Source organism: Tenrec ecaudatus, chromosome 7 (assembly GCF_050624435.1).
Source record: "Tenrec ecaudatus isolate mTenEca1 chromosome 7, mTenEca1.hap1, whole genome shotgun sequence".
In the NCBI taxonomy this organism is placed as follows: Eukaryota; Metazoa; Chordata; class Mammalia; order Afrosoricida; family Tenrecidae; genus Tenrec; species Tenrec ecaudatus.
The window spans coordinates 85231015-85256183 of NC_134536.1; the positions used below are offsets into that span (position 1 = coordinate 85231015).

The 25169-nt window shown below is 41.9% G+C and overlaps 1 protein-coding gene across 2 annotated transcripts in view; it reads left to right on the top strand.

Moving 5' to 3' along the window:
- The first annotated feature begins 207 nt into the window (after window positions 1-207).
- Window positions 208-25169, top strand: part of SRSF12 (serine and arginine rich splicing factor 12) — a 28517-nt gene continuing 3555 nt past the window's right edge. Inside the window, exons 1-5 of one of the 2 annotated variants that reach the window (XM_075554780.1) lie at window positions 283-379; window positions 3544-3837; window positions 16138-16242; window positions 17617-17720; window positions 17885-18026. In XM_075554780.1, coding sequence (XP_075410895.1) covers window positions 3836-3837; window positions 16138-16242; window positions 17617-17720; window positions 17885-18026 — 353 coding nt within the window. In that variant the 5' untranslated portion in view covers window positions 283-379; window positions 3544-3835. Of the gene's footprint in view, window positions 380-3543; window positions 3838-16137; window positions 16243-17616; window positions 17721-17884; window positions 18027-25169 lie in introns of both variants that reach the window. The other variant, XM_075554779.1, reaches the window with a different exon arrangement.

The following is a 25169-nucleotide window of genomic DNA, read 5'->3' on the forward strand; positions in this document are numbered from 1 at the left end:
CCGGACGCGCGAGGTGCCTCCGGGTCTGCGGCCCGTGCCCCGCCTGCAGGCCCCGCCCCCGCGGGGCGCCCTGGCCCCCGAGACCCCCGCCCCCCGCCCGCGCCCCTCGCCGGGGTCCCCGCCCGCCCCGCCCCGCCGCGCGGACCCGCGCGCGCCGCACAGCCCCCGGGCGCCGGCCTCTGCGGCTGCGCGGCGGCGGGCCGAGGCCGAGGGAGGGGGTCGCGCGGGGGCCGGCGGAGCTGCTGTGGCGGCGGCGGGAGACGCAGCGAGCCCGGCGGCCGCGGGCAGACCCGGAGGGAGCGGAGGCAGCGGCCATGTCTCGCTACACGAGGCCCCCCAACACCTCCCTGTTCGTCAGGAATGTCGCGGACGCCACCAGGTGAGCGGCGGCCGCCGCGGGGTGGGCGTGCGGGGCGAGGGCGGGGTAACGGTCGCGCCGCGGGCCGCCCGGTGCCCCCGCGGGCCTGCACGTGCCGCGGCCGAGGCGCCCTTCGCGAGGAAGGCGCACACCCTCGGCCGCGCGGGGACTCGCCGCCGCCGCCCTGGGGCCGGCGGGCCGCCCGGTCGGGCGCAGAGCGCGGCGCTTGGCCCGGCCCCGCAGCACCGCAGGCAGCGGGCCGGGGCCCGTCCTCTCCGCGCGCTTGGAGCGCAGGCGGCCCCCTGCCCGGTGCCCGAGGGCCCGACCCGCTCCCGCGGACCGGCTCTCCGCCCAGCCCGGTGTCCCCCTTTCGGCCCCTTTGTGGCCGTACGGGCCGGCGAGGACCTGGAAGAAACCGCGCGGGGTGCCGGCCTAGGAGAAGAGGAACTGGGCGTGCTGGGGACCTCTCGAATGATGCTCCCCGGGCCTTCCTAGGACCTTCCTCACCGCTCCGGTCCACTTACAGGTGGTGCCGGTTAATGGTTACTCACCCGATGCTGTTCTAGGCACAAAGGAATAACTTCGGAGGATGAATGAGATGTATGCGTTTCAAAGTTCTGAATACGGTGTAAACACCCATCATAACGTGGCTCAGAGTCTTCCCGGGTCCATTCTGATGCTCTCAGGCTCCGCCATCCCTGTTTGAGAATTCTGTGGACATTGTGTCCAAGCACAGGGCCTTACAACACTCGATCCCTTAAGGTGCTGGACGAGAAGGGGGCATTAATAAACACTGTGTCCGTGCAGTCGTGCCTCACTGCTCCATTAACCTTCTAGGTGGGCAGTCTTAGGTTGCAGTACACACAGGAAATCGTTTCATGGCATTACATAGCTGCCTCTAAGAGGAACCCGAATTTGCACCCTACTTTGCAGTCTAGTCTATTCCGACCCATGGCCGCATAGGGTTTTCTGGCCTGTCATGGTGGACACAGGCTGTTTGCTGATGGACTTTTAATCTGACGCTTCAACCCACCCAGCAGCTCTCCTGAAGAAAGGCCTGAATTAACCCCACTCACTCACTGTCTTTCAGTCCAGCCCAACTCAGGAAGCCTAAAGTTTGGAGTAGAGCTACTCCTGTGGGTTTCTGGGGCTGTAATCTCATCTTTCTCCTTGGGGAGTGCCTGGTGGTTTTGAACCCACGAAACCTCCAAGGCCCCTTGGAGTAACCAAGTGGCTCCAGTGACAAATGTACTTAAAAGACATGGAAGAAGTAGGATCTGTGATCTAATTATTTTTTATAAATAATTTTATTGGGACTCTTACAGCTCTTAGATAACAATCCATACATCAGTTGTATCAAGTGCATTTGTACATATTTTGCCATCATTTTCAGAACATTTACTTTCTACTTGCGCCCTTGGTATCAGCTCCTCCTTTTTCCCCTCCCTCCACAATGGGAATCTGATTCTGGTAAGGATTATAGTCAAGAAAATCCAACGAGTCTGCACTGCTGTGTAACATGGGTTTGCCCTGAGCCAGAATGGACTGGAAGCAGCTGACAACAGGGCGGCATTTACCGAAGCAGGTCACCAAGGCTTTCTTGGGTGCTGTTGCTGGGTGCCCTTCAGCCCCTAAGCTTCAGTGTAGTAGTTGAGCTCAATTTGTACCACCCAAGGACACTTAGTAATCATCATAATTTACCTATGAAGAATAAAGATATTAAGGTTTTTAATTTGATCTTATATAAAGATACAAGGGGCCTTAAAAATCTGTGGGAAAATATAATTAAAAGATAATGGAATTTCCCCCACAAACTTTAAAAAACCCCATCATATATATATCATAACTATATGCTAATGTAGTTCTCTAATATAGTTTGGTTAGTATTTAAGAGATTATGCCAGTATTTGAATTTTCCTCTCAGCCTTTTTCTCAATACCTTACTTAGAAAACAAAAAGATGTTTAAATTGGGCTCAGGAAAGGAAAAAAAAACAATAAAACCAAACCTATGTTAAACAGATCATTCAAAAACTGAATAAACATTAAGCTTCTCCAGTATATATAACCCAGCCCATCCCCCAAACAAAAGGAGGCAGGGGTTCACTGAACTGGCTGTATGGTTCTGCCAGAGTAATATACTTGAGTGAAGTTGTTGGGCTGTTAGGCACAATAGGGTGATGCAGACGGAAGCAAATGGAAAGATGTGTCATTAAGAGAGCATCCACTACTGTCACCAGCCTTGTAGGAGTTTGGACTAAACGATCCAGATCGTTCTAACTTTTAAGATAAGACAGGAGTCTTTATGTTTCCAAATATTGGTGTTAAGGCATCGAATCAAAGGAAATTAACACTTTTGTAGATCTGGAACCTTTGAAAGAGTTGCAATTTCTTATAGTACAACACATCTTAAAATAAATATGCAGACATTGTGCAAGCCAACTAAAACACAACCGTGGGTGATACCTAGCCTCTAATCTAGGTAATCCACCATGAAGTGAGGCATTGATTGAGAGGTACTGAGTTGTTCTTCCTTTTTATTACCATGTGATAGTACCGCCACTGGAGGGCAAGCACAATTGAAGAGGTTATTTGTAGTGATAAAATAGTAATACTAGCTTTGCTTCGGAGTCTCTTCTAACATCCATTTTGGCGTTTTCTGTCTTGTTTCAAAAGTAATCTTTTGGTTTCTTAATGCATGATGTCCATGGTGCCTTCCACAACTCTTCAGGGCTTTTGGTCATTAGTGTTCAGTGTGTAAAATCTATTTATGAGATGGTCTCCAAATTCAGGTGGGATATGTTTAAGGTTGTAATTTGGCCCTCATGGACTCCTCAGCTTCAACTTGAACTGAGATAGGAGTAAATGATAGTGTGTACCACTTGTTTCCTGATGATATTGAGCTGCTGCTCTGTATGAAATGTGGTGACATCCATGTGTTAGTCACTGTTTATGTTGTTGAAAAAGATACTTGAAATGAATAATTGTTTGGTCTTGCAGTCTTCTGTTTCACAATTCCTACCATCTTTTCCAGTCGCAAGCCCATAGTTCACAACCTCTGTTCCTTCTTGGAGTCCAACTTTCCCTTCTAGTTACCAGCATTTATCAGTAATCTTGATTTCATGTTGATCAATTTTAGACTGTAAATGTCAATAAAAATCTTAAATTTTCTTATCTTTGGCACTAGACCAAAAGGGGTCAGAAGAGACCCTGAAACTTGCTCTAGAACATAGAGAAGCTAAAGTGAAGGGAAGAAATGATGATGTAAAAGTGCTGAACAGAAGATTTTAAAGGCTGGCTTGAGAAAACAAAGTGTTATAATGAAAATGTACAAAAAGCTGGAATTAAAAAACCAAAAGGGACTAACACAAGCAACATCTCTCAAGTGCTAAAGACTGAAGAAATAACTCGAGCCTGAAGTAGCAATATTGAAGAATCTGGTGGACAAAGTATCGAATGACACAAGGAAAACAGAAGAAATGTGAGTCACTGTATGAAAAAGAATTGGTCATTTCAAGAGGTAGCGTATGATCAAGAACCCATGGTATTAAAGATGTTGAAAACACACTGAAGACATTACAAAAGCCAAGGAATCGCTGTAATAATCCACTGAAATGTCTCAATAAATAAATTCTGCACTGGAGGTGCTTAGTTATCAATGCTAAGAAATCGGAAAGATTTCCATAATCATGCCCATTCCAAAGAAAGGTGACCCAACAAAATTCAGAATTATCCAGCAATATCATTAGTATCACACGCAAGTAAAATTTTGCTGAAGATAATTTTAAAAAACAGTTGTTGCAATACATAGGGAATTGGCAGAAGTCAAGCAGATTCAGAAGAGGATGTGGAATGAGGGGTATATCATTTCTGTTGTGAGGTGGGACTTAGCAGAAGGCAGAGAAGACCAGAAAGATGTTGTTGTTTCATTGGCTATACCAAGGCTTTTGACTGTGGATCATAACAAACTACGGATAACCTTGAGATTGAGAATGCCAGAATACCTCACTGGGTTCATGTGGAACCTGTGCATGTTTCAAAAGACACTTGTAGGAACAGAACGAGGGCATACTGCCTGGTTTAACATCAGGAGGGGTGCACCAACATTGTATCTTTTTTTTTCTTTTAATGGTGACGATTATGGAGTTTATTAGGGAAGTTAACAAGTTACAAGTCAGGATAGAAAGTATCAATAATACAGGTTTTTTTGTTCAGAGTCATGTCCATAGGCATGTCTCTCTCTGGTTGTAGGTCTCAGTCATGTTCCCCACTCACTCCCACACCCCTGCATCTGCTCTGGGTGGGCAAGTGTTAACTAATAAAAATAAATGCCTAAAGGGTACCCCACTCTACAAGCTAAACTATCTTTCTTCTGGAAGAACTACGTTTTACATATTCAGCCTGCTGCTCTGTCTCATGATCTGCTGTCACATCTGCTTCTCCAGGCAGGCATCTCAGGTAGGCACCATTTGTGGCTCTACTTTTTTTCATAAGAAATTATAAAACTGATAGTTATAAAAGTGACAGCTATGATTCTCCACTTTTTGCTTCTGATGTGGCTCCCTTTACACTTTTTTTTTTAAACATTTTATTAGGGACGCATACAACTTTTTTTTTTCACATTTCACACATTTTATTACATGGGGAATTTCTTGTTATTGTTTCCTTTTTTATGTTGTAAGAATGGATCCATCTAGACCAGGAGTTGGCAAACTTTTCAGACAGAGCCAGTCCTATCCCTCAAAACAATTTAAAAATTATTTAAGAATCATAAATACATTAAAAAATAAAACCATATAAATAGCATGCTTTTAAAATTTTAAATGAAACTATGATAATTTCATTTTCAAATTTTACTTCAGAGCCATCTATATGTACTAAAAGAACCTCATAGAGCTGGAGAATCCCCGTGTGCCAACCCCTGCCCTAGGGACATAAAAGTCATAGTTTGAAAAACAAAAAAAGCCATGTTTTTTTTAATTAGGGACTCATACAACTCTTATCACAATCCATACATATACATCAATTGTGTAAAGCACATCTGTACATTCTTTGCCCTCATCATTTTCAAAGCATTTGCTCTCCACTTAAGCCCTTTGCATCAGATCCTCTTTTTCCCCTCCCTCCCTGCTCCCCCCTCCTTCATGAGCCCTTGATAATTTATAAATTATTATTTTGTCATATCTTGCCCTGTCTGGAGTCTCCCTTAACCCCCTTTTCTGTTGTCCATCCCCCAGGGAGGAGGTCACATGTAAATCCTTGTAATCGGTTCCCTCTTTCCAACCCACTCAACCCTCTACCCTCCCAGTATCGCCACTCACACCCCTGGTCCTGAAGGTATCATCCGCCCTGGATTCCCTGTGCCTCCAGCTCCTATCTATACCAGTGTACATCCTCTGCTCTATCCAGACTTGCAAGGTAGAATTCAGATCATGATAGTTTGGGGGTAGGAAGCATTTAGGAACTGGAGGAAAGCTGTATTCTTCATCGGTGCCACATCACACCCTAACTGGCTTGTCTCCTCCCTGATACTGTTCTGTAAGGGGATGTCCAGTTGCCTACAGATGGGCTTTGGCTCCCCACTCTGCACTCCCCCTCATTCACAGTGACATGAGTTTTTTGTTCTTTGATGCCTTATACTTGATCCCTTCGACACCTCGTGATCTCACAGGTTGGTGTGCTTCTTCCATGTGGGCTTTGTTGCTTCTGAGCTAGATGGCCGCTTGTTTACCTTCAAGCCTTTAAGACCCCAGACACTCTTTTTTGATAGCCGGGCACCATCAGTTTTCTTCGCCACATTTGCTTATGCACCTGTTTGTCCTCAGCTATCGTATCATGGAGGTGTGCAGCCAATGATATGATTTTTTGTTCTTTGATGCCTGATAACTGATCCCTTTGGAACCACGTGATCACACAGGCTGGTGTGTTCTTCCATGTGGGCTTTATTGCTTCTGAGCTAGATGGCCGCTTGGTTATCTTCAAGCCTTTAAGACCTCAGACGCTGTCTCTTTTGATAGCCGGGCACCATCAGCTTTCTTCACCACATTTACTTATTCACCCTCTTTGGCTTCAGTGGTTGTGTCGGGAGGGTGAGCATCATAGAATGCCAATTTAATAGAAGAAAGTATTCATGCATTGAGGGAGTGCTTGAGTAGAGGCCCAAGGTCCTTTCACCACCTTAATACTAAACCTATAAATATAGGCACGTAGATCTATTTCCCCATCCTCATATTTATATTTGCATATGTACATGTCTTTGTCTAGAGCTCTATAAATGCCCTTTGCCTCCTGGCTCCTTCCTCTATTTCCCTTGATTTTCCTCCTGTCCCACTATCATGCTCCGTCCCCACCTGGGTTTCAGCTATACCTCTTTGTTACCTTACCCTTGATCATTCCCTACCAGGCCTGCCACACCCACCTCACCACCAATTTGGATCCCTTGTTGTTCCCTTGTCCCTGGGTTTATTAACACCACTTCCTTACCCCCCACCTCCCCCTATCCCATGTCTCCCCGCAACTGTCGGTCCGTTGTTTTTCCTCCAGATAGTTCATCCAGCCTATCTTATTTAGACAGACTTGCGGAGATAATAACATGCACAAAAACAAGACAGAGCAAAACCAAGCAAAAGTATACAACAAAACAACAACAACAAATCACTGACAAAGACCAACGTTGTATCTTCTCAACAATGTGTTTGCTGAACACAATCACAGAAGCTGGATTATATGAAGAAAAATGTGGCTTCATTAGAGGAAGGTTTATTAACCACCTGTGAGATGCAGATGACACAACCTTACTTGCTGAAAGTGAGAAGAATTTGATGTACTTGCTGATGAAGATCAAATATTTCAGTTTTCAGTATGGATTACAACTCAATGTAAAAAATTTCAAAATTCTTACAACAGAACCCATAGGTAGCATCATAGTAAATGGAGAAAAGATTGAAGTGGTCAAGGATTTTGTCTTGCTTGTACCACAATCAATGCTTATGGAAGCAACAGTGAAGAGAGCAAAAGACACATTGCATTGGGTAAATCTGCACAAGACCTCTTTAGGGTGTTGAAAAACAAGGATGTTACTTTGAAGACTAGAGTGTGCCTGCTCCAAGCCATGGTATTTTCAGTTGTCCCATATGCATGTGAGAGTGGGACATTGAATACAGAAGTCCAGAAAAGAATCAATGCATTTGAATTTTGGTGCTGGAGAAGAATATTACAAAATGCTAAAAAGACAAACCAATCTGTCTTGGAAGAAGTCTCTTCACAATGTTTCTTAGAGGCAAGGATGGCGAAACTTTATTTTCTGTACTTTGGACATATCAGTAGAGACTAGTCCCTGGAGAACTATATGCTTGGTAAAGTTGTGGGGCAGCAAAAACAAAGGAAGGCCTTCTACATAGAATAAAAAATGTAAGGAAAATTTCAGCTAACATAATTATGGAGAAAAACTCGAGTACTTCCCCCCTCCCTCCTTCCCCAGTTCAGGAACAAAACAAGAATATCCACTCACACCATGTTGATTAAACATTTTTCTGTGGGTCCTAGCCAGGACAACAAGAGGAGAAATACGACATACAAATTAGAAAAGCATATGTGAAAACTGTGTCCATTCATGGCTAGCATTTTTGTTTACATAGAAAAAACCAAGGAAATAGCCAGGAACCCATATAACCACAAGTTCAGCAAGTTGTTGGAATACAAGATTAATTTACAAACATATTTGCATATATTAGCAACAATATAAAGTATTGAAAATGTACCCATAATACCAAGTGTTGGCAGCATTTGGCACAACTGGGACTTGTGGTGCTGGTGGAAGTTTAAAATGGCACACACCACCTTCTGAAACTAGTTGGTAATTTTGTAAATGTTCAACATATTCATAGTATCCATATGAACATATGTATATAAATAACTGTGCCATCTTTGTTTATAACAGCTAAAAAGGAAAAAAAATCATCAACAGAGAATAGATAAACGACTGATGTTATATAATGGAATTGTTCTAGATTGAATTGTGTATCCCCAAAATGTGTTGTGAATCTTAACCTCAGTGGTTATAATCCAATTTGGGAGCGTGTTGTCTTTGTTATGTTGATGGAGCGTGAATAGTATAAGGTGTTTCTGGGACAGGAAGCCTTCATCTTTCTCTTGAGGAGTGACTGGTGGAGTTCAACTGCTGACCTTGTGGTTAGCAGCACAGTACACGCTAGAAGAATCTAAAAACTAGCAAGCAGAGACAGGGAGAGATGTCAAACCACACAAAAATAGATTCCATTGAGTTGGTTCCGACTAATAGCAAACCTATGCACTGCCCAAGTACCAAACACTGCCCAGCCCTGTGTCACCCTCAGTGTTCCTCGCTAGATCCCAGTGTTGTAGCCACTGTGCCAGTCCATCTGTTGAGGACCTTCCTCTTTTTCCCTGCCCCTCTACCAAGCATGATGTCTTCCAGGGACCAGTCTCTTTTGACAACATGTCCAAAATATGTAAGACGAAGTCCCATCATCCTTGCCTCTAAGGAGCACTCTGGCCATACTTCTTCCAAGACAGATTTGCATGTCCTTTGGTAGTCCATGGTGATTTCTATATTCTTCACCAACACCACAGTTCAAATGCATCTATTTACCTTGGTCTTCCTTATTCAGTGCTCAACTTTGACATGCATGAGGCGAATGCAAATCCCCTGGCTTGGGTTAGGCTCACCTTAGGTCTCAAAGTAACCTCCCTGCTTTTCAACTCTAAAGAGGTTTTGTGCTGCAGATTTACCCAATGCATGCATTATTTGATCTCGTGGCTTGTATCCCTGAGCTTGGATTGTAGATCCAAACAAGACAAAATCCTGACAACTTCAACCTTTTCTCCATTTATCATGCTCTTACTACCTATGAGTCCAGCTGTGAGGTTTGGGGTCTTCTTTACATTGAGTTGTATCCATACTGAAGGCTGCCGTCCTTGATCTTCATCAGCAAGTGCTTCAAGTCCTCCTCACTTTCAGCAAGCAAGGTTGTGTCATCTGTGTATTGCCCAGGTTATTACGTCCTCTTCCATTGCTGGTGCCGCATTCTTCTTCATAGTCGTCTCTGATTATTAGCTCGGCATACAGATTGAATAGGTATGGTGAAATGATACAACCCTGATGCACACCTTTCCTGATGTTAAACAGTGCAGTAATCCAGTGTTCTCTTTGTGCAGCTGCCTCTTGATCTATGTACAAGTTCTACAGGAATACAATGAAGCAAATGTTCTGGAATTCCCATTTTCTCCAGGCTATCCATAGTTTGTTATGGTTTACAGTTAAGTGCCGTAGTACAGTCAATGAAACACAACATCTTTCAGGTAGTCTCTGCTTTCAGCCAAGATCCTTCTGACAACAGCAATGATAACCCTTGCTCCATGTCCTCTTGTGAATCCATCTGGCAGCTCCCTGTCTATCTACTGCTGCAACTGCTGTTGTATGATCTCCAGCAGAATTGTCCTTGCCTGTGATATTAATGATATTCCACTATAATTTGACCATTCTGTTGGGTCACTCCATAGCCAACAGAAAAAGCTTTCCCCTGGCACAGTGTTTCCTACAGTGGGCATTACAGCTCCCTTAGGGGCACTGGCATCATCCAGCATGACTGTAAAAACAGGTACCTATATTTTATTCTGGATTATGGGCCATTTCTATGGAAGTTTTTTTTCTCTCCCCGCCCCCTGTATAAAAGTATTTAATTGCCAGGGGTGGAGGGGACAGTGAATAATTTTTAACAATTTTTTTTTTGTTTCTGTTTTTTAAAGTTGCCCATTTTGTGGCATTTCTGTTATAGTATCATGGGACAGCTAATTCAGGAATACTACTCAGCAATAAAAAAGAGTGAACTTGAATTACTATTAACACAATGACTCAAAAATATTAGTTTGCTCAGGACTGGGCAGTGTTTTGTTCTGTTAATACATAAGGTCTCTAGATAAGAACCAACACCACGACACCTCACAACAACACAACGAGGAATTGGAATGGACTCACTGGAAGTGGGGTTTGGTTTTACTGTAGGCTTTTTCAGTTCTTCGATTGGTTGACATTTGCCACTTTGGGGCTATTATGAATAATGTGAGTTATATTTATGACATTTTAGGGAGACTTGAAAACATGTTTTCAGTTATTTTGATAAATATCTAGAAATGGAATTTCTGGCTCATACGGGTAATTCTATGTTTAATATATCAAGGAACTACCACATTGTTTTCCATTGTTTCCAACCAAAAAAATAATGTGTGACGGTTTCATTTTCACAACACTTGTGTACTTATTTACTTTTGAAAAATCATAGCTATCCGAATGGGTGTGCAGTGTTATTTCATTGTGGCTTTTATTTGTGTTTCCCTAAGGAGCCCTGGTTGCACTGTGAATTCAGTTTTGGGCTGCTAACAGAAACATCAGTTGTTCAAGCCCCCCAGCCATCTTGAGGGGGGCAAGATGAGACTACTCCCAGAAAGACTGACGGTCTAAGAGCCCGATAGAGTGTTGCTATGAGATAGAATTGACTTTCTGGTGGTAGGTTTGGGTACATTCATTGCCCTCATCATTCTCAAAACATTTGCTCTTTACTTAAGCCCTCGGCATCAGCTCCTCATTTTCTCCCCTCCCTCCCCGCTCCCCCTTCCCTCATGAACCCTTGATAATTTATTCATTATTTTGTCATATCTTGCACTGTCTAATGTCTCCCTTCACCCACTTTTCTATTGTCGCCCCCAGGGAGGAGGTTATATGTAGGTCCTTGTAATCGGTTCCCCCACCTTCCCTCCACCCTCCCGGTATCACCATTCTCACTACTGGTCCTGAAGGAATCATCCCCCCTGGATTCCCTGCATTTCCAGTTCTTATCTGTACCAGTGTCTAGTCAGACTTTCAAAGTAGAATTGGGATCATGAGAGTGGGGGGGGGAGGAAGCATTTAGGAACTAGAGGAAAGTTGTATGTTTCATCGTTGATACATTGCACCGACTGGCTCGTCTCCAGAAGGGGAGATCCTGTTGCCTATAGATGGGCTTTGCATCTCCACTCTGCACTCCCCCTCATTCACAGTGATATGATTTTTTTGTTCTTTGATGCCTGATACCTGGTCCCATTGACACCTTGTGATCACACAGGCTGGTGTGCTTCTTCCATGTGGGCCTTGTTGCTTCCTGAGCTAGATGGCCGCTTGTTTGCCTTCAAGCTTTTAAGACCCAAGACACTATATCTTTTGATAGCTGGCCACCATCAACTTTCTTCACCACATTTACTTATGCACCTGCTTTCTCTTATGCAATTGTCTCGGGAAGGTGAGCATCATGGAATGCCAGTTTAATAGAACAAAGTATTCTTGCATCGAGGGAGTACTTGAGAGGAGGCCCAGCCATTGCTCATTTTAATTGGCTAAGCTATCTTGTTATTGTTATGTTGTGTGTGCCCTTTACATAACATAGATAAAAGTTGCAATTTGTAATTGTTTTCACCGAGTTTCTGGGCTGTGTGTTCAGTTTCTTGATGCTGTCCTCGGAAGCACTGACATATTTCATTTAGACTAATTTGCATTCATGTATTTTTAAAAATTGCTTGTGTTTGGTGTCATATCTAAGAAATCATTGCCCAATCCAAGGTCACGGATTTAGACCGATATTTTCTTCCATGGGGTTATTGATGCATTTTTACTTGATTTCTTTGTATGGTGTGAGGTATGGGCCCATCATCATTCTTCTGACTACATATCTAGGATTCTCAGAAATGTGTGATAAAAGACTATTTTTTTGCTAAATTGAAGGGCCTTGCTATCCTTTTTAAAAATCAATTGACCTTAAATGTCTTAAGTTTTTAGTGGAAAATTATTATTTTTTAAGATCATAGTGGAAAATTATTTTTATCTTAAAATTCTATAACAATCAAATATATTCATGTTAAATATTAGGGTTAAATAACTATGTTTTTACACACAAAAATATTAGTTTACTAAAGAAAAAAACTGTATACATGGGTAAGTCAAACAATGTTGCTACTAGGTTTTCAGTCTAAACTGCTTTATTCCAAACAAAACATGTTTCAGTGTCTCTGTGAGCAGTGGGTAGATGCCAAACAAATTCAGTAATACACTTGCCTTAGTCTTGGGTGCATTCAAAACATTGGTCCGTTTGGAACTTCCGAGGGGACTTTGCTCAGCCAGATAAATTCAAGGCAGCGAGGTCAGCACAGAAGGTTATGGTGACTAATTTTGGCGATTCCAAAGAGATAACGTTGATAGATTCTAAGGATCGCGGGCAATCATGGGGACTTAGGGAGTCATTTAAAGAAAATTGCAAGCAGCAGAGCCTGGGATGTTGCACTGGGGAATCTCACCTCCATGCAGCACCGAATAGCAATGGCTGTTCCTTAAGAAGTTCATGGGAAACCTTATCCCATCAATGCACCTAAGTCCTAATCTTGTTCTTTTAGATTTCTTGTTCCCCACACTCACCCTTCAGGGGAACACAGTTTGACTTGCTAAAGGATGTGGAAGCTGCTCTCTTGGTGTGTAAATCAAAGAATTCAGAAACTCTTGAAGGAAGGGGTCAGGAAAAATGGGGGGTGGTTTATAAAAAACACAAACAAACAACAAAAACCTTCCAAACTCACCATAGAAGGTTTGGTTCATTAGCAAACTTATAAGGACAGTGTGGAACTGACCCTTTAGGTTTCTGGGGCTGTACGTTTTTTACTGGAGCAGAAAACCTCATCTTTTCCATGGAATGACTGACGGGTTTGAACCCACTACGTCACAAGAATTAGAGAGATGGAGACACTGCCTTCAGACGCGTTTGGTCTAGATGGAATGCAGTATATGTGGAGAAATACTAGCTTGGTCATTTGATATTTTCATAAAGGTTTTCATTATTTCATAGCACTATATTTTGACTTACTTTGTACTGATTGATTCCATTTACATGAAATTCGAAAACAGAATGGTGGTTGCCTTTATGGGGCGGAGTTGACTGAGAAAGGACATGAAAAAGCCCGTGGAACAAATATATATTGTGTGCTAAGCGACAACACTAGATACTGAGATTTACCAGTGGAGACAGCCCCGTTCACAGTTACTCTCAACTGGAATCTCAGACGTGCCTAGGAGGTCTCAGAAACTTAAGTGTAACTCAGGGTCCCTGTGGAAACACTAATTAGGCCCAATACTAAAGCAAGAGGCTGAGTTGCCTGTTTGTATAACCGCCCCCCCTTCTATATATATATCTATACACACACACACGTGAGAGAAGATTCTGATCAGTAACTGAGAATCTTTGCCCTACACTGTACTATGGGATCGTGTTTCCATGATATTCCTAGAGCCACGCACATAAGAGATGCTCAGCATAAATTTGATGAATGAATTAGTAAATGCTCCAAAGGTAATAATGTATTAGAGAAGACAGATAATAAAATGTTATTGTGAGTATCAAATGAAATAAAATGTCATAATATTGAATGCATGACATATACTGGGTGCATAATCAATGTTAGTTGAATCTTTATGTAATAATTCCTTAAATCCACATCCCTAGCTTTAATCATTTGCATCTCTTCTTGAGAGAAAATTAATATAATTTGTGTAATCACTTTTCATTGCTCTGCCGAACTCTTTCAGATGTTCTGTTACCCCAAATTTATATTTCGTTTTGACCTCTCCTCTCTTCAGTCTACCTCGGTTTCTATATTTTTTTGTCACCAACACAATCTTTCTTCCATATTTACCTGAGCTAGAAGTTTTGCAATAATCTTTTGAGTCTTTTCTGTGTCGAGTGTTATGAAGTGTTCTTTTTCATTTTTTTCTGAGCCACATCTGGTGCTTATGACTTGATCCTAAATCCCCAAGCTCTCTGTGAAGTGATGCGGTGTATTTGGCTAATAACCACAGACTAGTGCCGGACGAGAAGCGGCTGTGGGGGGAGGGGGTTTACTGGGAGCATTGATTCCACCTGTGTGATTAACGGCTTCAGTGGCTTATGTGAGTTTTCTGTGGTCCTCATATATAAACAACTATAGGGTTGTGAGAAATTACTGATTTTAGAATAGTGTATTGAATATGTGTTAGCTATTGCCACGTATTTTATTTCTTCAGTTAAATAGCTCTATAAAGATTTATATGCCATGTGTTTCTTTGGTTTCTGTCATCCTGATCACAGTCTCAAAAACACTTCTCACTTTTAAGAAAGCAGTGGTTATTTTACTTGCTTTTATATTTATGTACTTGTAAAAGTTTCCTTTTTTTAAAAAAAAAAGCCAGAATAATAGTTTTAGGACATCATTAGAAGCATCTTTTATTTGCTGAAATTTTTTTCCTTTTAAATATATTTTTTAATCATTTTATTGTGGACTCTTACAACTCTTGTTATAATCCATACATCAATTGTATCCAACATATTAGTACATATATTCCATCGTTCTTTTCTAGACATTTACTTTCTATTGAGCCCTTGGGATCAGTTACTCTTTTTTCCCCTCCCCCCTCATGATAGATTATAGATTATTATTATTTTCATATCTCACACCAACTGCTGTGTCCCTTCCCCTCTGGTTTCTGTTGTTCTTCCCCCTGGATGAGGGTGTGTGGTTATGTGCCATTCATTGCATTGGTGCCCCCTCCTCTCCCCGCTTCCCCCTACCCTTTTGGTATTTCTGTTCCCATTCCTGCTGCTGGGTTCCGTGTGTCGTGAGCTTTATCTCTTGCCTGTACCTGTGTACATGCTCCCGTCTAGTCCAGGGTGGGAAGCGGCACTGGGGTCATGATGGTGGGGGGTGAGGAGGCCTCAAGGGATCAGAGGTATATTGCATGCTCCATCCGTGCTCTGCTGCACCCTGATTGACTCTTCCCCTCCCTGCGACCCCTCTGTGGGGGAATGTTCCATTGTCCACAGATGGGCTTTGGGTCTCTGCTCCAACCCCCTCTTCCTCACCAACGCATTTTTGTTTGTTTACTGTTTGTTGTGAGTCTTCTGATGTCCGTTGCCCGGTCTTGATGACACCTCACAATCACACCTGTTGGTGTGCTTCTTCCATGTGACTTTGTTGCTTCACTGTTGGATGACCACTTGTTTAAGTTCAAGCCTCTAAGACCCCAGATGGGCTCCTTCCTGTCTTTACCACATCTGCTTATGCACCCATTTTGTCTTTAGCGATCGTGCGCGTGTGTGGGGGGCGGGAGTGAGCATCACAAAATGCCATTTTGTTAGAACAAAGTGTTCTTAGATTGAGGCAGGGTATGAGCTGAGGCCCAAGGCCCATCTGCAGCTTCAGTGTATTGCTTTATAAATATATGTACATAGGCCAATACCTCTATTATTATTTCTGTTATCTGAAAATGAAATTAGCATAAACATGAAATCATAGTGAGGCAGAGGAATGCATTTTTAGTGAAATAGTTACTGATTAGAATTCTTAATGGCATTCGAAAAGGCTTTTAAGCGGGACAGCTTTCCAAGGTAAGTGCTGGGTTACTCTTTCTGGACCTTGACTAAATGCGTGTGCTCACGTCTTCCCGGTCCCTGACCAGGCCCTCCCGAATCAGAACTCTAAGAAAGGAGCCTGGGAGTTTATTCCTTTGTTGTAGTGTTCTTTCTTTCAAACCCACGTGATTCTTAGGAGAGACAATTTTATGTGATGGTGGTCTGGATAATGTGCTTTGTTTTAGAAGTGTCAACTGGATTATGTAGGCAAATTATGTTCATCTAGTTACTCTTGGCTTTTTGTGTTTGTTTTGTCTTTTTGCCTTATTCTTAAAATACGTCAGGCCGGAGGATTTGCGTCGTGAGTTTGGTCGGTATGGCCCCATAGTAGATGTTTACATTCCACTTGACTTCTATACTCGCCGCCCCAGAGGATTTGCTTATGTCCAATATCCTTTGTCTTACTGTGTGCATGTGAGTATGCTGCACGCATGTGCAGATTCGTTTATGTTTTCTAGAGCTTACGTTATGAGATGACTATTGCCTAATTGTGTTTATTTTTTTATCTCAGAAAAACTGAAGCAGTCCACAGTAACTGGCAAGTACCCCCCAGTTTGAAGTGCCCCGTTAGGTAGAATCCAAGCATAAACAAAGCAGGCAAGACAAAGGGCACCTCAAGTTCAAGCATCCAGGAGAAAAGAGGGAGGGTGGACACAGATGTAAAGACCTGGAAGAGGGAAGTCTTTACCAAATAAAAGTCAGGCTCAGACTTCCGCTTTCCTACATACCCTCAGAGTTCCGGATTGAAGCCAAGTCCTAGTTGTTGCGTCTACATCTCAAGTCCAGTTTATAGGCCCCAGAGAGGAAAGGTTCAAGATCAAGTGGTATTGAAGTAGTCATCAAAATTCTATTTTGTTTTCTTAAGCTTTTTCTGATAGTCAATTTACATAGCTGATTATACTTAGGACTAATATAGATAATGACACTTAACAGGGTATAATAAACTGGTGCATATAATTCCAGGTGTTTGCTTTTATGTTCCTTTTGTATATACATCCCAGTAGCAAAAACATAAAAAAGTATTTTAAGTGGAAGATACAGAGATAACCATCATTTTAAAAGCACTAAATCAATTTTGAAATTATGTTCTAGATCAATTGTATATGATTTTGTTTATAATAAATTGTCCTGGATGTCATAATTAAAGCCTTTTCATGAAAGAATAACATTAATTTCAGAAAAAAGGCTTCTACATGCTGATTTGTCAGTGAAAAGCCTGATGGATCCTTTACCTGCAGAAAAGGCGTGAGTCTCCAAGATTGTTTGATATTGCTAGCCAGTGTTAGAATGGTTCCTGAGAGTCTTTCAGATTATACATGAAGGTTACAGAGATATTAATCTACACACTAGAAGTACAATCACATTTCTGTCTTTATAGACTTACTCTTTTAAATCCTATTGAGGCATCCCTCCATAATAAAAAACCTGAGTGGCATAGTGGTACGACCTGCAAGGTCAGCAATGTGAAACCACCAGCCACTCAGAGAGAGAGAAAGATGGGCCTTTCTGCTGCCCTGGAGTTACGGTCTCAGAAATTCACACCGGCAGTTAATCCTTTGGGATCACTATGAGTCGGCATTGATTCGGTGGCAATGAGGTTGGTTTTTGAGTTCATAATAAAAAGGTGAAAGGGTTTTTTTCTGATTATTCATGTTATGCTGGAGATGTATGCTGCTCATTTCTTGTTGGTTTTATTTCATATATTAATAATACTTTAAAAATATTTCTACTTGATGTTTGAAGTGTCCTTAACAGCGAGTCATGTTTGAAGATGTCCGCGATGCTGAAGATGCTCTTTATAACCTCAATAGAAAATGGGTATGTGGCCGTCAGATTGAAATACAGTTTGCACAAGGTGATCGCAAAAGTAAGTATGACTAAACATCAGATCTTGTTTATCCATCAGTTTCAACAGTGACAAATTTTTAATTTAAAATTATTTTTATAAATGATAGCATATACTAGTTTGCATGACCTCTACTGAGGCTTAGGTGATGAATTCTGTCAGAAGTCTGGTTTTCCATCTTGCAGCACCAGGCCAAATGAAGTCCAAAGAGCGTCACCCTTGTTCACCAAGCGATCGTCGGCGATCCAGAAGTCCCAGCCAGAGGCGAACTCGAAGTCGAAGTTCTTCTTGGGGGAGAAATGGGAGGCGGTCTGATAGTCTTAAGGAGTGAGTACTAAAATGCTGCCAGATGACAACTTCTTTCCCTTACTTTTTTCCACAGAGTGATGCAAAGAGTCACCTGATTCATTGTTCATGACTGGGAAGTTTTGTAGGAATGTAGGATCTTAGCTGTCATGTGTTGCATTAGATAGATAGCTCCTAGTGTTCTTATTTCATGATAGATTTTACTGAAAGGTAATATCCACTAAAGAAAACATATCGATATATATAGATATATATTTGAGAAATAAGGTAGAATTTTAGATAAATCAAACTTTACCTAGATGAACCTAACATTTCAGACTTTTGAGTTCTGATCATGGCTAAAGTCATAAGACATATAGTCACTTATGATTGGTCGACTAAGAACACATATCTTATGAAAGATTATTATTATCAAAAATAAATTCTGGGTCTAACAGCATTGTAGGAAGAAGACATTAAAAATAGTAAATTTGGGAAGGGTGGGATATTGGTATATTTATCAAGAGATTTTCTAATCAGGAGTTTGGTACTATAAGAAACATAGCAAATTGGATGTGAGGGCGATCTGGCTGCGACATCTGTCACCCCATTGATCGCCAGGGTTGATTCGGCTGATCTGGCTGGCTAGGTGGGTGTCCCCTTCCTCCCTCACCGCTCCATGTGCGTCCCTCCCGAAGCTGCGCGCTCGGTTGAAGAGGACGACCTTCCCCGATAAGAAGGAAGACCGTCCTTCGGTCAAGGGTATACGAGTAGCTGCGCTCCCCTGCTAGAACCTCCAAACAAGTCTCAAGAAACATAGCAAATTATAATAGTAATGATTTACAGGAGCCATTGAAATGATAATTATAATAGTAGTGGTTTGCCTAAAATCTTAAACATTTACAGTGGTTATCATGAGGGTTAATGCTGTGACTTTTATAGGCATGTAGAAAGTCAGTGTGCTAACTCTCAGAGTAAGGGGCTAGCTGTCCCGCACTGCACACAGGACACCCAGCCTAGACAGGCTCACATAGCGACTTGTGTCACAGTCGATTACCAGGGCTGCCCCCTTCTCTCTTCAACCCTCACTCTCAGCTCCCAACCCCTGTTGTTGTTAGGGGTCGTTGAGTTGGTTCCAACCCATAGCAACCCTGCGCAGTAGGAGACACTGCCTGGTCCTGCATCTTCCTCACAGTTGTTCCTCTGCCTCAGCCCATGCATGCAGCCACCGTGTCAATCCATCTCCTTGATAAGGGCCTTTCTCTTTTTCACTGTCCCTCCACTTTAGCAAGCACTTTACCAGTACTCCAGGGACTGGTCTCTCCTGACAATGTGTTCAAAGTATGTAAGGTGACGTCTCGCCACCCTTGCCTCTAAGGAGCACTCTGGCTGTACTTTTTACAAGACAGATGGGCTTGCCCTTTTAGGAGTCTATGGTACTTTCAATATTCTCCAGCATCACAATTCAAATGCATCGATTCGTTGATCTTCCTTATTTCAATGTTCAACTTTCACGTGCATTTAATACAATGGAAAATACCATGACTTGGGTCAGGTGCACCTTACTCCTCAAAGTAACATCCTTGTTTTTCAATTCTCTCAAGAGGTCTTGTGCAGCACCACTTGTCTTGTCAGTTTGTCCTACTGTGGTGCTTCTGTGATGCTGGAAACTATGTCACTGGTGTTTAAAATGCCAGCAGGCTACCCAAACTGAACAGATTTCAGTGGCACGTCTAAGCTAAGAACAGACAATGAAGAAGGAATTGCCCTGAAAATCTTATGCATAGCTTTGAAACATTGTCCCAGACCCAAGATATGGAAAAGTCCAATTGAGTACTTAGCTACCAGAGCAAGAAAGCCTTTGCCTTAAGACCCTAACTCCTAACACCGTGATCTGGTCTGGATCCCCCACATTCAACCAATTGGGAAAACTAGGAAGAAAGAACCACATCCTTGCTTTAAAATTTTTAATTTAATTTAACGTCCATTGTCAAGAATCCTGATTCCTCTTAAGAAATGTGACCTACCACAGCCTGGGTCATATGTGACAGAACAGTCATCCTCATTTGCTGTGAATCAAAATGCTTTGATTTTGGCCCTGCCTTGGGAAGTTATGAAGGTGGGTGGAAGCCGTGAGCACCCGTTTGAACCCAGAAAACTTGGGTCAGAGTTAGGCTGTTACTAGGATTATTAAAGAAATATTACTAAAGAAAAACTCTGGAACATAGTCTTATTACACTATCAGATAATGAAAAATATAAACTTCCCTGGGATCTTACAGAGAATAATCTACTTTTTGCCTAGCTAACAGTGAGCTGTTTTCAATAGATGATGTGAAGTTCAGTCTATGATAGTTTCTATATACTCAAATTTTTTAAATCCATAGGCTTTATGTGTTAAGAACAAACCTTTTATTTTTTTAATTTACATGCCCTGAATATAGGGAAACATCACCAGTACCAATTAATTATAATACTCTGTCTTCACAGAGGTCAGAAATATTATAAAGGAGTGAAGTTCAAAAGTTCAGATTAGCCAATGTAGAATCGTTGTGTGTGTGTGTTTGTTGTCAGGAGAAAGATGAAATTGGTGTCTCCTGTAAAACCCAATGGAGTGGTTTTACTCCGTGCTATAGAGTTGCTATGGATTGGAATCAACATGATGACAGCAGGCTTGATTTTAATGTGGTTATAAAGAGCCCTGGTGGTGCTGTGAGAGAAGCATTGGGCTGCTAACTGCAAGGTCAGTGGTTCAAATCCATGAGCCACTCAGAGGAAGAAGGATGAGGCTGTTTGCTCCATAATAATTAATAGTCTGTGGGGCCAGCCTCAATCCCAACTATGTGGACAGCCCCACCTCCCCGCAGAAGAATTCACTTTAGAGGACAGCACTGAAGCTGCAGCTCAGGGAGAGGGACATGTCTGAATGGAGCACACAGGAGCAAATGAAGAGAGGAAGAGAGAGTGGAGCACATCCTGGCCCACCAAGCCCTGAGGACAATATTCCTGCCCAGAGCAGCTAAAACACAGAGAGACCATAGGGACGGCCTCACTATGAGACACGATGTCCCTCACTGACCCATAGCACTATGGAGGACAACACTGGAGACACAGTGTGGGAATTGCGCCTGATCTGACCCCACCACACCAAGGCAAACACTAAGGGAGGTCCGCAGGGAGTACCAAAAATAGATTTGGGGGCCAGGGCATGGCACTCCATCAGACTCGACCAGAAAGCTCTCTTAAAGGTCAACAGACAGACCTTTGAACTATTTACAGGCTCCTCTTTGTTGTTGTTGTTGTTTTGTTTTGTTTTGCTCTGTCTTGTTTTTAGTGCATATTATTATCTTTGCAGATTTATCTAGATAAGATAGGCAGGATAAACAATCTGAAGGAGAAAACAATGGGACCAATGGTTGGTGGAGGGGCAGACATGGGAAAGGGGGAGGCAGGGAAAAGGAAGTGGGTGTTAACAAATCCAGGAACAAAGGAACAACAAGTGATCCAAAATCGATGGCGAGGAGGATGTAGGAGGCCTGGTAGGGCTTGATTAAAGGCAGTGTAACTGAGAGGAATTACTGAAACCCAAAAGAAGACTGAGCATACTAGTGGGACAAGAGGAAAGTAAAAGGAAATTGAGGAAAGAACTAGGAGGCAAGGGATATTTGTGGAGGTCTAAGTGCAGGCATATACATATGTAAGTGTATTTATGTGTGAAGATGGGGAAATGGATCTATGTGCATATATATATATATTTAGTATAGGGGTAGCAGATAAATGTTGGACCTCTACTTGGGCACACCCTTAATGTAAGGGCACTTTGTTCTATTAAGCTGGCATTCCATGATGCTCACCCTCCTGACAACAATCACCAAAGACAAAGCAGGTGCATAGGCAAATGTGGTGAAGAAAGCTGGTGATGCCTGGCTTTCAAAAAAAGATACAGCCTCTGGGATCTTTAAAGACTTGAAGGTAAACAAGTGGCCATCTAGCTCAGAAGCAACAAAGCCCACATGGAAGAAGCACACCAACCTGTATATCACGAGGTGTCTATAGGATCAGTTATCAGGCATCAAAGAACAAAAATATCATATCATGAGGGGAAGTATGGAGTGGAGACCCAAAGCCCATCTGTAGACAACTGGACATCCCCTTACAGAAGGGTCGCAGAGAGATGAGCCAGTCAGGGTGCGATGTAGCAACGATGAAACTTACAACTTTCCTCTAGCTCTTTAATGCTTCTTCACCACTCACTATCATTATCCCAATTCTACCTTACAAATCCAGCTAAACCAGAGGATATTCACTAGTACAGATAAGAGCTGAAAACACAGGGAATCCAGGACAGATAAAACTCCTCAGGGACCAACAATGAGAGTAGCGATACCAGGAGGGGAAGGGGAAGGTTGAGGAGAAAGGGGGAACTGATCACAATGAGTTACATATAACCCCCTCCCTGGGGGATGGACAACAGAAAAGTGGGTGAAGGGAGACATCGGACAGTCTAAGACATGAAAAAATAATTTATAAATTATCAAGGGTTTGTGAAGGAGGGAGAGTAGGGGAGAGAGGAGTAAAAAATGAGCTGATACAAAGGGCTCTAGAAAAATGTTTTGAGAATGATGAGGACAACAAATGTGTAAATGTGCTTGACACAATGGATGGATGTATGGATTGTGATAAGAGCTGTTCAAGTCCCCAATAAAATGATTTAAAAGAAAAAAGATTTAAAGTCTAGAAAACCCTCCATAGGGTCACTGTGAGTTGGAATTGACTTATTGAGAGAAAGAGAATTTGTGTATGCACATTTACTTTAATATTAATAATGTACTGTTGTATATTAAATGAACAGTTCAATAAAATATCAAAGTAGATATGTCCTTGTGCCTAAATAAAATTGACCTAACATACTGAAGAATAACCACTGGCCTAGTGAGAAAGATTTCGTTTTCAAAAGAAAGGAAATTGATCTTTTAATACATTAATAATTTAAGCTGTTTCCAAATGCCTTAGGGTCTTAGTTAATCAGTATTTTTCCTGAATGATCTAGAAAGGGTAGATATTCACATTTTTCTGCCTTGTGCATATAAAATATACTTAACTGGAGGAAAAAATTATTAATTGTTTTGAAGCATCATATGGTATAAAGCAGTGAAGATCACATCTTGCAAAACTACTCACTTTGTACTTAATTCTAAGATCATTGGTAAATTACGTAACCTCCCTAAAGCCAGTCTCTAACATATGGAGGTATTCCTGAACCTTCTGTTGAATTTATGTCAAATAAGTACATCTACTAGAATCCTGCATGTGTTCCTGAACAATGTTTAAAATTGCCTCTCCACGTTTTCAGGGCAAATAGAGCATCTATTTTGTTTTTTCTATAGTAGATTTATATTTTAGTGATAACTTCCCAATTTGTTTTTCACAACTATGTATAACATGAGCAAAATGTGATAATTTTTAAAGGCTTTTTGAAAATTCCAGAATACGGTTGATTAACTGAAGCAAAATTATCTCATTGTTACAATGGGATTAACTCTTTCTTGTTACAAGAAGTTAGCTGGATGGTAAAACCCTCAAACGAGGGGGTCGAGGTGACTTTGCTTCACGTTCGATGTGGAAAGGAGAAAGGTATTGCTTGATCCAATATGAAACTTGTTACTCAAATTTCTTCCCTGTGGACTTTCAACTGGCTCAGTATAGTTATTCTTCCTAGTGTTCTTCATTTTTTCCTGTCAGTCCCAGGATCATTTTCCTTCACCCTAAAGCAGTGGTTCTCAACCTTCTTAATGCTGTGACCCTTTATTGCAGTTCCGCATGTTGTGGTAACCACCCCCTCCCAACCATAAAGTTACTTTCGTTGCTACCTCATATCTGTAATTTTGCTACTGTTATGAATTGGGTGACCTCTATGAAAGGGTCATTTGTCCCCCAAAGGGGTTGCAACATATAGGTTGAGAACCGCTGACCTTAAGAATCCTCTTTAGAATGCCTTATAATATAAGTCTGCTGACAATGAGTTTTCTCAGCTTTTGTTTGCCTGAAAACATCTTTGTGTTACATTCATTTTTTAGAAGGTTATTTTTGCTGGGAATAGAAGTCTAGGTTGTGAGTGAGTTTCTCTCCCCCCACCCACTTCTTTAATAAAGTTATTCTATCTTTTTGTGACCATAGTCAGCTGTCGGCTTATTGTTGGTTCTTTGAAGGTAGCGTGTCTTATTCTCTGGTAGCAGGCCCAGGTGCCCACATTTCACGTTAGGTTTTGCACTCTATATGATGTGCCTCGTGTGACTTTCTTGTAGTTGTTCTAACTGACATTTGCTGAGCTGCTTCTGTCCCCATCCATCTTTTTTTGTGACCTGATAATTATGTCCCACACATCTTTTATGCTCGCATATGGATTTCTTAAAATTCTTTCTCATTGTGCTTCACTGGGATGTTTTTGTAATGATCTGCATTTCTAGCCCCTATTTCTCCCTTCTGCTGTATCTAGATGACTAATAAATCTATCCAATGAAGTCTTGCCTTTTATATGAATGTCTGAATATTAGGTATTTTTAGTTTTTTAAATTCTTTTTATGAATTCCAATTTTCTCTTGAAACTTACCATATTTTCATCTGTTTTGTCTGTCTTCTCCTCTTATTTTGTGGGAACATTTTAAAAAACTGAATAATTCTAGTTCCTAAATCACTTAGGTCTATTTCTTTTGTCTTTTTTCCCCCTCCTCTTATGGTGTTTTTGTCATTTCTCAGATTTTTTTCACATGCATCATAATTTTTTATTGAATATTGGACATTTCATTGAGAATAAGAAATTCAGAGGCCTTGGGTACTGTTTCCATTTTCTAAAGAAAGGTGATTTCTCCTAACTAGCAGATCTCCTTGATCCTGTCAGGACTGTTTCATGACCGAGCTGACTGGTTTATGCTCCTGGATATAACTCTGGGTTGTTGCCCAAGGCTTGTCTCCCTTTTGGGGACTTGGATGCTAGCCAAATTCCCCTGCACTTCATGGATGGTAAATTTCAGCACCATTTTTGACTCGCTCAGCTGCTGTTTTCTGCTGGCTTCCTGGAGTATCTTTATATGCACACATAGCTTAGAATAGGGCCAGTGACTTGGGGGAATTTTAGGGTTTTTTCCCCCTCTGGCATTTTGCGCCTCAAGTCCCAACCATTTTCTGC